Source organism: Mesoplodon bidens (assembly GCF_964165515.1).
Source record: "Mesoplodon bidens genome assembly, chromosome: 11".
Lineage (NCBI taxonomy): Eukaryota > Metazoa > Chordata > Mammalia > Artiodactyla > Ziphiidae > Mesoplodon > Mesoplodon bidens.
This window is the reverse complement of record NC_138167.1, coordinates 3,048,520-3,062,058: the sequence shown is the minus strand read 5'-3', so window position 1 is coordinate 3,062,058 and position 13,539 is coordinate 3,048,520. Positions and strand designations below refer to the sequence as shown.

General features: G+C 58.2%; 1 protein-coding gene across 3 annotated transcripts in view; it reads left to right on the top strand.

The window, feature by feature from the left end:
* The window catches only part of TSPAN11 (tetraspanin 11), a 60,592-nt gene that overhangs the window by 28,666 nt on the left and 18,387 nt on the right, over positions 1 to 13,539 (top strand). For all 3 annotated transcript variants that reach the window (XM_081249294.1, XM_081249295.1, XM_081249293.1), the window contains one exon: positions 7,217 to 7,408. In XM_081249294.1, coding sequence (XP_081105420.1) covers positions 7,217 to 7,408 — 192 coding nt within the window. The remainder of the gene's footprint in view (positions 1 to 7,216; positions 7,409 to 13,539) is intronic.

Genomic DNA, 13,539 nt, shown 5'->3' with positions numbered 1-13,539 from the left:
GGGAATATCAGTACCTGTAAGAATTAAAGATGAATATTTAGAAAAACATTTCGCACAGTGTCTGACCTACGCCTACCTGGTGCTCAGCTGTTATGTGTAGCTGTTATGGTTAGACTAAGGGGCACGCCTCATCTCTAATAGCTTTCTTTTTTTTTTTTTTTTGCGGTACGCGGGCCTCTCACTGTTGTGGCCTCTCCCGTTGCGGAGCACAGGCTCCGGACGCGCAGGCCCAGCGGCCATGGCTCACGGGCCCAGCCGCTCCGCGGCATATGGGATCCTCCCAGACCGGGGCACGAACCCGTATCCCCTGCATCGGCAGGCGGACTCTCAACCACTGCGCCACCAGGGAGGCCCTCTAATAGCTTTCTATGTCCATAGCTCTGGCTTGGAGGCTTTGGGGATCATGACCCATATAAGAAATTCGTGGAAGCATAAGAATTGCTCACATGAAGCATCATTCACGAAGCTAAGCTTTTACCCTTACCGTGTGCAGTGCACTCTGATGCTTTCTCCTCTGTAGCGTGGTGGTTCAGTTTGGTTTGGTTTTTTAGCACAGGTTACCACCCACCAAGTTTAGCTCACAGCCCTAAATGGTTACATCCCAAAGTTTGAAACACCCAGAGCAGTGAGATTGGGGGGAACAGCACCCCCTCCACCCCCAGGTGGGCAGGATTCAGGTGCCAGTCATGCAGTGCAAGGTCTTGATGAGACTTTAAACCAAGTCTCCACCAGCTGCCACCATAGCACAATTTGAGGGTTATAAATCATCTTACACTCCAAAATGATTCTACAGTCACTCTGTAATTATCTTCGTTCCCATTCTGTAGATGATAAAACTTCAGCTGAGATGACTGGCAGAGTTCTAGGTCAAGTCGGGGTTTTCTGACTCTGCATCTGGTACCCTTCCCATCTCCACAGACCACTGACTCGTAACCACAGCCTTAGACCCACCACTCTGATGCCTACTTGGACTCCAAAATGTCCCCAGGAGTCAGGGCTGAACCTGGATTAGGACGTTTTCATGGTGTGGACAGTTCAGACACGCAGAGCATGAAGAATATAAGCAGAACTGGAGTATAGCATCGCAATACACACCCACATCCTGTATCTAAGCTCCGCCCCACCTCTGGACCCCTACCCCCTACTCAACCCATGCCTGCCCCCCATCCTTCACCATCACCCTGCCCCTGACTCCCACCCCACCCCCACCATGCAGTTCGACTAATGCAGAGTTGAACATGACCATCTCACTGGGCAGGGGCGGCTCCCTTGGATACAGCTCTGGGTCAGGAACCAAAAACGCCAAAGCTTTCATGACCCTAAAAAAGAAAATGTGACCCAAGCTTCCTATGCAGCCGCCTAGGAAATGCTTTACCTTCCCCTCCCATTTCCTATACGGGTCCTTACAGCTCCCATCACCCCTGCAATGTTGTTCTCTAATGTATTATTTTAATTAGCTCCTTGGCAGTGTTAATAATCAAAACTTTTCCAACCTCCCAGGAGCTACGCAGGCTGTGGGAGAGCCGGGGAAGCAGCGGCTCCCTTGCCTGGGGTTGCCGCCTCTGCTCCGGAAGCTCCGTCCTGCCCGGGGCGCTGGCTGCAGTGTCCGCACCTCCCTCAGGGGCCAGTGGGGCTCAGACTCCAGGGGATCCCTGGGATCCCTTAGGGGGACATGGACCAAGACAGGAGGCAGCGGTGATGGAGGACTCGCCCGACCAGGGCAGTGAAGTGGCTTGAGAGCATCCCTCCAGGGTCCCCGGGGAGGGCCTGGTAGGGAATAGCCTCTGCTCACCCCCTGCCGAGGGGAGAAGCCTTCACTCTGTTCACCATCGTCCCACTGATGGTGGCCTCTGCCCACCTCCTGGGACAGATCATCTGAGGAAGAACAGCTGAGGGGCCCCGTGGCTGGCGTTTCTGCTGCGTCCCTTCTTAAGGTGCTGAAGTCGCAGGACCCCGTGGTGTCCAGGCATCCTGCCTCTCTGTGCTTCAGCATCTGCTGGGGGACAGGCCCCTACTTGGGGGGAACGCACATCTGGTCTGCCCAGGGCCACGGTGGGGAGACCGGTCCAGGAGGAAGCCTGTGGTGGCCACTCTGAGCCATCCCCGCTGCAGCCCAGACACCCCTCAGCTTGCCTGGGGGTGTCCGCAGCCCAGTGGGTGAAGAGGGCATGAAGTGGACGTCAGGTTTCTTGAGTTCTAGGCCCCCGGCCAGTCACGGGTCCTTGGAAAAGTCACTGCTCTCTGGGCCTCAGTTTCTTCCCCAGAATATAGAAGGGGTTAGACCTGACGGTTTCCTCTGCCCGCTTCCTCTGTCTCTCCTCCTTCCATGGGGAGTTACGGGGCATCTCTCATATGTGGAGCGCTCTGCTGTAGGTGCTAAGATGAGTGAGGTTTAACCAAGAATCTAGAGCGGGAGGCAGACAAAGTACCGAATGCAGCAAACACGCCGCGATGCCTGTAACTGCAGAAGCCCGTGCGGGCGGGGACTAGTAGGGCGGACGGGCTGATTTGCTGGGAGGGGGGTGGGGACAGCGCCAGGCAGCATCCCTCCAGGTTCTGAGCTGTGTGTGGAAGAGAACAGGTGATCTGAGTCCCCTCCAAGCCCCGACCCTCAGTAAGTCCCATGAGATGTGCCCAGGTGATGAGGAGACTGGCCCTTGCCGTCCCTGCAAGAGAGTGAGAAGTCCAGAGTGGCGACCACGGGGGTCCTGGTCTGGGCCGTGGCGGAGCCGTTGATGAGACTGGTTGGGGGGAGGGGCGCGGAGGACAGGGGTGGCTCTAACTGGGTGAACACTCATCCAGCCCCCAGTCCCTCCCAGTCCAGGTGGTGCTTGACACCTGGACGCCCCCCCAGCAAACACTTAGGGGAGTGGGCTGCACCACCACCTGTGCAATCTCCGCCCCCTCCCCGTGCCACGGGCGCCCCAGCACTGCGGGCAGAGAGCACTCCTGCCCCGGGGTCCTCCTGTGTTGGGAGCCCCAGCGTCCTGGGCCTGCTGCACCGGCTGGTACCCTCCCCGATCCCAGCCCAGAAGCCATTCGGCAGCCTGACGAGGAGAGGAAAGCCCTGCCGTGACTTTTACACTCCGCCTGCTTTCCTCTGGGTCTGCAGCCTTAGGTCCCTCAAGACTCAGTGTGCGCGGCCGCTCAGGCTAATCCTTCTCCCAAGATGACAAGCAACTTTTTGGCCATGTTTCTTCTCTATAAATGGGCCGTTCCTAGAATTGCACGGCCTGGGTGACCTGCCCCCGCTCCCGGCCTGCCTGTGTCCTGGTTGGTAAGAAGGCCAGCTTCACCCTCTGCAGGGTTTTCTGGCCGATTGGCTACAGGCTACGGTTTTGAAAAATGTACTTAATATTCCAAAGGAATCCAACCCAGTTTCTGTAAAGAGCCAAATACTGTTGAATCAACTCTATGCAAATAGCCGCTGCACAGCTCAGCAGGGTCATCTGGCTCCGGGCCCAGTCGGTCTTCCGCGGGGCCTCTTCCACGGCTCTTTCTGCTGACCCGGCATCTCGGAACCGCTTGACGAAAGCCATGAGCATCTTGCTGGAGGTGTATTGGCAGATGGTTGTGGGGACATGTCACCCATGCGGAAGACCTCAGAGCTTCTCATCCGGCCATTTTACAGATGAAGAAACTGAGGCTTCCAGAGGCGAAATGTCTGCACACTCACACACTTAGTCAGGGGCACGGCCAGGGCTGGGACCCAAGCCCACTGACCCCTTCCCTCCCAAGACTCCCTCTGGCGATCCGTCCCGACGTTGGGCAGCTTTGACTTCTGTCCAAAGGAAAGATCGTTTTCTAAAGAGCCAACCGGGTTCCAAGCAGGACCCCCCCTGAAGGACTTGAAACCCTCTTGCTCCGGATGGCAAACCCCACCGGGTGTCCCCAGCAGACGCTCTGTGACCCCCCAGGGGAGGTCTGGGGGCCCCACTGACTCGGACCCGCCTCCTGATTTCCTCTGCACATCAGGACCAGTGTGACTTTGTTGCTTTCCACACCTTAATCAGGACGCTGTGTCCGCCCAGACCCTCCCCTATGGGCGAGGGTCCCGCTGCCACCCTGGCTGGGCTGCAGCCCTGCCTGCTTTGCGACATCCCAGCTGTTTCTGTGACCGGGACACACTCCTCTCTTCGGGGGTCAGTGTGCTTATCCGCGGCTGCATTTCTCACAGCACCCCTCCCTCCCCTGGGAGCACATAGTTTCTTCCTTTCTTGTGTAATTTAACTTTCCTCCATTTGGACTGAAAATCCTGTTCCTCGTCACCCCCCCTTCTACCCCAAAGCTCCTATCAAAGCGAACACCCTGGGCTTCCCTGGTGGCGCAGTGGTTGAGAGTCCGCCTGCCGATGCAGGGGACACGGGTTTGTGCCCCGGTCCGGGAAGATCCTGCGTGCCGCGGAGCGGCTGGGCCCGTGAGCCCTGGCCACTGAGCCTGCACGTCCAGAGCCTGTGCTCCGCAAAGGGAGAGGCCACAACAGTGAGAGGCCCGCGTACTGCAAAAAAAAAAAAAAAAAAAGCAAACACCTGATGCAGACAGGGAAGTGGCTGGAGGGGCAGTCCTGAGCTGGGCCAAGGGCCTCCAGGCCACAGCCCCAGGGGAGGATGTTCTTGGGATCCTGCTGGGGGAGGGGACAGGACTGACCCCTGTTGACTAGGAAACTACACGGTGGTTCTCAGCTGGAACCACCTGGGAACTTAGTGAAGGATCCAGGCCTGATCCCACCCCCAGAAATCCAGTCACCTTGGTGATGTGCAGAGGCCTCTGGGTGGTGGTGCAGCCCAGCTGAGAAGCACTGCCTTAGAGGGTGCCAGGTGGAGGGGGCCCCAGAGACATCTACACCGGGGACATTGTGAGATGCAAGATGAGGCCTCAGCCCCCGAAGCTGAGTGCATTATTTTATGTGGATGACGTTTCTCTGGGCAAAGCGTCCAAAGCTTTTTATCAGATTCTCAGTGGGTTCCATGTCCCCCAGCAGATTACGTGTCCCCAGTGCTGTCCACACGTACCCCTTTTGGTGGTTCCAGATCCGATGCTAAGCCTGTGGGGTTGATAAGCCTAATGGCTGATGTGCCTATTTCTATAAAGACACTACACACATCAAAAGTTAGATCCACTCAGTGTGGTCATGTTGACTATTTCATGCTGCTCAGAATCTCTTCTTGGTACTACCACGTGCCTTTCATTAATAAAAAATGAGAAATGAACTATTACTTAATGCACTGTGTTTGATAGGCAGAAACCCTTCAAAACATAAAACCTGTGGGAAAAAGTAATCAAAGGGGCCCTTGGTGGTTATAGGTTGGGAACCGCTGGCCTAACACATCCACCTTGTTTGAGAGATGAAGAAACTGAGGCCCAGAGAGGTTAAGGGACCATCTTTAGGTCACACAGCCAGTTATGCACAGTTGAGACCCTCTCTCAAGCCTCCTGGGCATGCTGTAGGGGCAGAAAGGATATGTGCAGAATATAACCCTCACTTGACACAATCCTGTTGACCCAGATGGAGGAAATTCCTCACTGGTCCTGGAGGTTATGTGGCCAGAGGTAGCCCACGCTCCAGAGAATTAGAAAGCCTGTTGTAGTCCAGGATTTCATCCAGCCTAAGACACCATCACTTGTAAGATACACCATTGTTTTCTGTACCGCAAGGCAAGAGTGCGGCCAAGCGTGGTTGTAAGATGCCGTCAACCATAAGATGTGTCTGGTTTTGGAGATGTTAAAACGGGAGAAAAAATATGTGCCGTGGAATCAAAGGAGGTGGATTCCATTTGGAGCTGTGCGACGTCCTTCCACCTGGTTCTCTTACCCGCTAGAGGTGCTAAGGGGGATGAAACGCCCCTTAAAAGAAAACAGATGTATCTAAAAAGCAGGAGTGAGTGGGGGAGCAGGCCCAGCCCAGTGTGTGCGATCCCAGGACAGAGTCCCACACTGGCCCTCAGCAGACCTGGGTTTGCATCTCAATCTCGAAACTCTGGGCGGGTTTCTGGGGGGGCGGGGGGCGTGTGCAGGAGGGTGTCCTCTCCAGGACGCTCTGTTCTCTCCAGCCTCCATTTCTTCATATGCAAAAGAGAACATGCCTGTTCCCACCTGCCTGCCCTAAGCCTCCTGAACTATTGTGAAGCTCGGAAGAGAATGTGGAAAGTTGAGCCATGGAGGCGCCCGGTGCAGACTCGTTGCTAAGGAGCTTCCGTCTGCCCCGCTGAGGTCTGCGAACGGCAGGCGGGTTATACAGAGTCATCGGGGCCGTGGGACCGAGCCCACTGGGGCTGCCCACCTTCAGCCACACTCAGGACCCCCTGAGGGAGCAGCAGCCCCCATCGGAGAAGAACTCATCCTCAGACGAGGCAGGGAGGCTGGGGGCCAGACGGACATCTGCCTTCCCAGGAGCAGGTGGCAGATCGGGTCACAGATGCCAGGGTCCTGCCCCCACCCCAAATCCTGGGCCGACACCCCTGCTGTTCACCATCTGGCACCTCGGGGACACACACACACATACTTTGCCCAGGATCACAGCCACAGAAAGGGTCATTCAGCCTCACTGCAGAAGGCTGTATATATAGGGCAGCTGTACTTCCCAGGGTCCCTTCCTGGGATCAGGGCCGAAAGGGGTCAGACGGTCAGCAAAGAGGACACCTCCCCCCCGCTCAGTGACCTGCCGTCCCAGAGCGACTCCAGCCAGTGGAGTGTGTGTCCCTTCCTTTGCGGGGGGGCAGCTCGGCCGAGCTGCAGGCCCAGGCTCCGAACGGGGGCTGGCCCTGCCCTGTGTCGCCCCTCAGAGGCGGCCCTCGGGCAGCTCCCCGTCCTCTGGTGACCTCGTCCTCTGTCTGTAGAGCAGAGATGAGAAGCCCAGTCGCGCTTCCCCCACAGGCGATGAGACGGGGGCTTGTGAAAGTGGCCCGCCAGGGATGCAAGCCGGGGAGGAGCGCTCGGGGTTGGGGGCGGGGACGGCGGGAGGGGGTCCCCACAACTGGAGTGTCCCTGCGTCATGATGGGGACGCACGGGCATCGTGGTGGGAAGCACGGGACCGGGAGTCAGACCTGGATCCAAACTCGTGTCCCTGCCTCTCCCCTCGACCGTGGGTGAGCCTCTGTTTCCCCATCTACAAAATGGGCAGCCAGACACTTCCCACGGGCTCCTCAAAGGACCAAATGAGATGATGCACGAGAAGGGCCTTGTAGGCGGTGGGTGCTCAGACCCGGTGTCCCGCAGATGGGGGGTGCCGCGGTCATGGCCGTGGGCGTCTGGACCCTGGTGGAGAAGAGCGGCTACCTCGGCGTCCTGGCCTCCAGCACCTTCGCCGCGTCCGCCTACATCCTCATCTTCGCGGGCACGCTCGTCATGGTGACCGGCTTCCTGGGCTTCGGTGCCGTCATCCGCGAGGACAGGAGCTGCCTCTCTGCGGTGAGTGTCTACTCGGCCCTGCCCAGCGCCATGGGCAGAGGAAGGGCCACCTGCCCAGGGCTTCTGAGAGCCTGGCCCCCTGACCAGGCTCCGCACTGAGAGCCCCACCCGGTGACGCTGGCCTTGGTCTTGGAGGCCTCGGGAAGGCTGCCATGGTCTCCAGGTGCTTGGGACCTAAGCCAGGAGGGCACCTCGGAGGTGGCGGCAGCCCTGTTCTCCCCTTTTTTCTCCTCCTCCCCCCGCCTCCTCTTCCTCTGTCCAGATTTTATCATGGTGATTTTCAAAAATAGGCAAAAATGAAGAGAACGTTACAATGAAGCTCCAGGTCATCACCCAGACCCACTGCCAATCCTGTCCAGCTGCACTCTCCCCTGCTCCCCGCCCCACCCAAGACCCCAGACATCATGTCACCTCTAAAAATTTCAGGGTGTACCTCAAAAACGTAAGGGTCCTTTTTTTAGAAGAGGTAATGACAAGACCATTATCACACCTAAAAACAATTAACAGTCATTCCTTGATATCATGAAATAACCAGGCAATTCCAAATTTCCCCAATTGACCCATAAGCTGTTCTTTTTTTTTTTTTTTTTCGCAGTTTATTTGAGTCAGAACCTAAATTTGTAAGGTCTGTGTATTAGAGTTGGTCGATTTGTCTCCCAAGTCACTTTTAGTCTCTAAGCTCCGCATCTCTCTCTGTTTTTTTCCTTGCAATTTACCTGTTGAAGGAACCAGGTCATTTGTGCTTTACTCTCTCCCAGTCTGGGCTTTCTGAAGCCTTCCTGGTGATGTTCTCGTAGTTGGGTGCAGAAGCTTGATCAGACTCAGGTGTGACCGTTTGGGCAGGTGTTTCATGGGTGAGGTGGGCAGCACAGGCTCCTCGTCGGACGCCCCCTGGAAAGCTGAGAGGACACCCGCACCCCACCTCTGGCTCCAAGTGTCAGGAAGGGAAGGGCTGCACTCGAGGGGGCAGGAGCCGGAGTCCCGCTCAGGACTCCCAGACCCTCCCTCCCTCCTGGGCACCTGTCGCCAGGGCAGGCTCCCTGGGGCCCGGGTGGCATCTCCCCAGCGACAAGCCCAGCGTGGGCAGGGTAGGCCACAAAACATCCGGACTCAGAAAGGAAGGGCTGGGGCTGGATTCAATCAGGTTGAGCCTGAAAAGGCTGCGGGAAGAAGCCTTGAGGGCTGTGCCCTCCCTGCCCCGCTTCCCGTGCCCATCGCTGACGTGGCAGCCTTGGCCCCGCGCGTCTGACCAGAGAGAGGAGGGGCCGAAGGGGCCACGGCGCGCCGCCTCTTTCGCCAGCCGTGACCTAGTTTTTAGCTCTGGGGGCAGCAGCCCCTGTGCCCAGGCTCAGCGGGACAGCCCTCCCCTGCCTAGAAAAAGCCCTTAGCTCTGCTGAGGGTCTCCCAGAGCAGGGTGCGGGCCGCGTGGATGGTGGGGGTTGAAGGCCCACGGGGACCAGCCACCAGAGCGTGGCTTTGACTTGAGCTGTCCTTCCAGCCGTGGGACAGGGGTGCCCTGAGCCAGCCTGTCCCTGCCAACCATCCCCAACTCCTGAGTCCTGGTGAGCCTGCTGACACCCTTGATCGGACCGGTGTGAGCTGGATGAGGACACGAGACGTGACTGAGGGACCGGGCCTGTGGTGTAGCTGGTGGTGAGGGGCAGGGAGGTCCAGCCCTCTGGGACTGAGGCTTACAGGGACCGGTGCTGCTGGGCCCAGAGAGAGCCCGTCCCCTGCATCATCCGTGACCCCCTTTGCCCTGCTCAGCCCTGGTCCTGCGGGAAGCAGGGCCTTCGCCTTGGCCTCTGGTCTCGGGCTGAGCCCTCTGGCCTGGGAGGCAAGCTGCCGGCCATCCTTCCCACCCAGAGGCCTCCCTCTTGGTTCTAAAGGGGACCTGTGGCCCGTGGTCCCTTGCAGCCTGGGAAACAGCCCCCTGCTTTCCGCCGGGACACGATTATAACACAATGGGTTTGGATCACGGAGCGCCCCCTTCCTCTAAAAGCAGCCCTGCAGAGTCACAAGAGTCGTGACCTCTGTGTGCCAGGCCGTTCTAAACGCTCAGGCGTGTTAGTTCCTTTGACCCTCATGCCAGCCCCACATTTTGGGGGTGAGGAAGGTGGGTTAGAGAGGCTAAGCCGTCAGGTCTGGGTCACACTGCTGGCGGGTGGCCGTCCCCAGGCGCCTGCTCCCACCCGCCGCTCAGCACAGCCTCTAGAAGGTGCCATCCACCCCCAGGTGAGAAAGCTGGCCTGGAAGGCATGGGGCCAGCGAGGGCCGGGGCTGCCTTGTGGATGCTGCTCCGTTAGAATCACCTCCGCGTCACCTGGGGAGGCCAAGCGTGATGGAGGGAAGCCGAGCGGGACGGCGAGTGCAGAGACAACGTCTCCTGAGTCTGTGGACACCTGCGCAGAGCGGTTGCCCTCAGAAGTCTGGGGGTGCAAGAGTGACTCCCGCGGGGCCCAGCTAGGCCCCAGGGCAGGAGACGGGGTGGAAGCCCTTGCCCTCATTATAGTGCAGAAGTAACTGTGCACGGTCAGAACTCATCCAGGCTAGAAGGGAACCCAAGGGCCATCGAGTCCAACACTCCATCCAAGGGACTGCAGGACCCCGGGAAGAGTGGGGGTCACCCAGGTGTTAATGGGGGTACTCAGCGTTAGTGGCCTTTTTGGAGGCTGTCAAACCGTAAGCTCTTTCCCCCTTGGCGTCTCGGAGACCAGAGGAGAGCCGAGGGGTCTGTCACTGGCCGCTGTCTGCCCGCCCAGCACTGACCTCAGCCCCCCTTCCTACACGATCCATCCGCGAGACATGTCCCGCCATCCAGGCCGAGCCATCATGAAAACACGTCTCCAGCCTCCCCAGTCGCAGCCTGACCGTCACTTGGCCTGGGGACCACCCCTGTGCCCGGGGCCGGGCAGAGACCGTGCGAAGACTTAGGAAGGCCAGGGGCTCGGGCCGGCCTGTGGGCCGGGAGCACACCTCTTGCTCCAGGCTTCTGACCTTCAGAGGGTCAACAAACAGATGGGCCTGCTTGTCTCCCTGGGCCTGGAGGCAGGGCTGGGGGGCGCAGGGGCTGCTGGACAGGCGGGTGTGAGATGCCACCCTTCTTCTCAGCCCCGCTTGACCCCCCTGCCCGCGTTCGCTTCTATCCCGCCCAGAACCGATGAGCTCTCTGGCCCGACATCGCTAACCAGACACATCAGAGAGGCGCCAGCTTGAAAGTGAGGTCAGGAGAAAGTGCGTGTGTGGACACACACACACAGCCACCCGCCGCCAGGAGCGTGGGGACGAGGGCTGACAGACAGCAAACCTCGAAGCCTAGCATCTTCTTCCTTTGCTTTTCCCCACCCGACCCGTGAAAGAACCAAAGACAGACCAGGTCCAAGGACAGAGCCCAGGTGAGGGGGCGGATCCTGAGGAATCCGCATCCTGGCCCACTGGCCCCTGAATTACTGAGCATTTGAATGTTTCAGCCAGGAAGACGGCTGGAAGACTTTTCTCGGGTTAACACAAAGTAGGAATTTTAAAACCCATGCTCCCATTTAGAGGCAAGGGGGATACTTAAGTCAGTTTAAAAGTGTTCTGCGGTTCCTGGAGCTTCTTCCTTCCTGGTCTCGTTTCTTTCTTCCCCCTCCGTGTCTAACTTCCTTTTGAAAGCTTTAATCAGCTAAATGGACAAATGCAGTGAGGGTAGCTCTATACAAAGCGCTCCCTAAAGAGGAAAGGGGAATCGCGATGAAAGACCAGCCATCTGAATGATGGGCGTCCACCTTGGATCAGGAGGAGGGAGGGGCTTGACATCAAAAGTTCCCTGAGAGCTGCCTGGCCACAGCGGTCCAGCTCCCTCGGGGGCCCGGGGCCGGCGTCCGTCCTGGCCCGAGCCCTTCCCCCAGCACATCTGCAGCCCCTCAGACTCACTTTCTCAAGAAGGAAATGTTCATTGGGGACAGGAATAGCACATCTTCGCCGGTGCTGAAATGATGATCAGCGCCGAGCCAGAAATCTGCAAGGGGGAAAGGGAACAGGGTTTAAATTATTCACACCAGATCTTCTTTTTTAGCAGGCTGCGTGAGAGAGCCAGATAATTCAGGCCATCTCAGCCCAAGGCCGATGACCAGCACAGATGTCACCCTGATCCAAAGAAAGGGATATTTGTAGAGTTTGGAATATGGGCTCTGAACACTTTTATATCTTCAGCCAAATGAAGATTAGGATAGATGGTTCAGGCTTGACTGGTCTTTGTCAGGGGTTCTTTTCTATTTAGGGGATGGACTCAAAGGAGGAAGTTGTAGAAACAGTTTCTGAAAATGAGGGGACCCCAAGTTGCAACACTTCCATCAGATACATCCAGACTTGGTTAACCAAAGGAGGAAAGGACTCCGGCTGAAAAGCAGTTCGTAGTGCGTCCTGCCTGGCCTGCTCCGGGACCTCTGGGAAGTCACCTGGCCACTCCCGGCCGCCTCGGTGTCCCCATCCCCATTCAGGGGTGAGGAGTGAGGAGGGGAACAAGGCAGTACTTTAGCTCTTAGGAAGCGAGTCACCACATTACATAAAGATCATAAAGTGTGGCTATAATTATCATTTGCATCACCATCACCAGCTCCTTTGAGAAGGAGCCTAAATAAACGGAGTTATTCTTAGGCCCGTGACTCCCAGGGTCCCCACAGCTTGCTGGGCCACTGTCTCTGTTAGAAGCAGGGGATGGAGGCGGCGTGGAGGGTGCCCGGGTCCCCTCGCCCAGGCCTTGGACCGTGTTCTCCCCGGGCTGGTTCCTCACCCACATGTTACTTCGCTGAAGCCCTACCAGCCACCCAGCCGGGTGGTCACAGCCTCGTCTGTTGGTGGTACTCTGACCTTTGAGTCACTGCCCACGTGCGTCAAAGGAATGGGTCCTGCAGCCAAGGCTTGGGGAACCCCAGCTCCGCCCATCGGAAAGAGAGGGCTGCTCCTCATTCGCTTGGCGTGGGCAGGAGGACCCTCGCCAGGCTCCTGGGGAAGCAGGTACAAATAACCTCAAGAGCCATCCTGGAGATGCTGCACGAGAGCCCCCGCGGTCACGCAGCCTGCTCTCCCAGCAGGGTCCTGTCGCACCTAGGCGGGGGAGGCCCTGGGCTGCACGTGGCTGCCTGATGGATGTGTCCCCTTCCTCTCAAGGCCCCGCAGATCCTTCCCCTCAGCCTCCTTCTTGCTGGCCTTACTTGGTTCAGGGGCTGCGCAGAAAGGGCTGCCGGGCGGCTGAGGAGTGAACTCCCCACCCTCTCCTCAGCCGCAGAGAAACAGACTTGCCTGAGGTCACGTGGCCCTCACCCCGGCTTGGTCCAGGCCCTTCCGCTGTCCCAGCCGGCACGGTCCCCTTTCCCTGGACACCTCCAACACAGGGAGTGGGCACGCACCTTCTCGTGACTTGGGGCCCGTCGTTGGCATCCCAGGTGAAAAGGGAAGCGGGGAGGTGAGAACTGGGGACAAGTTACCGAGCTGCCGGCCACCTGGTCCACTGGGAAGTGGAGGGCAGGCTGCAGGGCGCTGCGGGGTGCAGGGGTCGGCTGTGCACCAAAGAAGTGCTTCGGCTGGGTTGGAGATGAGTCTAACTCAGCCATGTGTGAGTGGGTGATCACCCCGCAGGGGGCGCCGAGCAGGTCTCGAGGCAGACTGACCTCAGAGAGGCAGAGTGTGGGTGGGTGGGTGTCTGTGTCCCTCTGCATCTGTGTGCCTGTGTCTGTACGGTGCGTTGCAGGAGGGCAGGGATGGTTGGTAAACGGCATCTATTCGCGTCCCAAACCCCGGAGTTGATTGGGGGAGTAACCTCTGCCTTTCCATCATTCGGCTTCCTGCTTCCTTTCCTCAACAGAGTCTGGGTTTAACCACGTCACCGGGAGGGGACGTGCTCTGGTCCCTGTCACCTAGCTGGGCACAGTCAGTGCCCCGATCACTGAGCCCTTCCACGGAGGAGATCCTCAGAGCAGGTGATCTGGACAGCAGATAGTCCTTCAACAAATATTTGGAGCCCCGGGTGTATGCAGACGTTTCTCCTTCCCAGTATCACTTCACTCCTTACGTTAACGTTAAAACAAACCCTATGCCACAGGCACGCGCCCAGCAAGGAAGGCCTGGCGAGGGCGGGCAGCTGGGGAGAG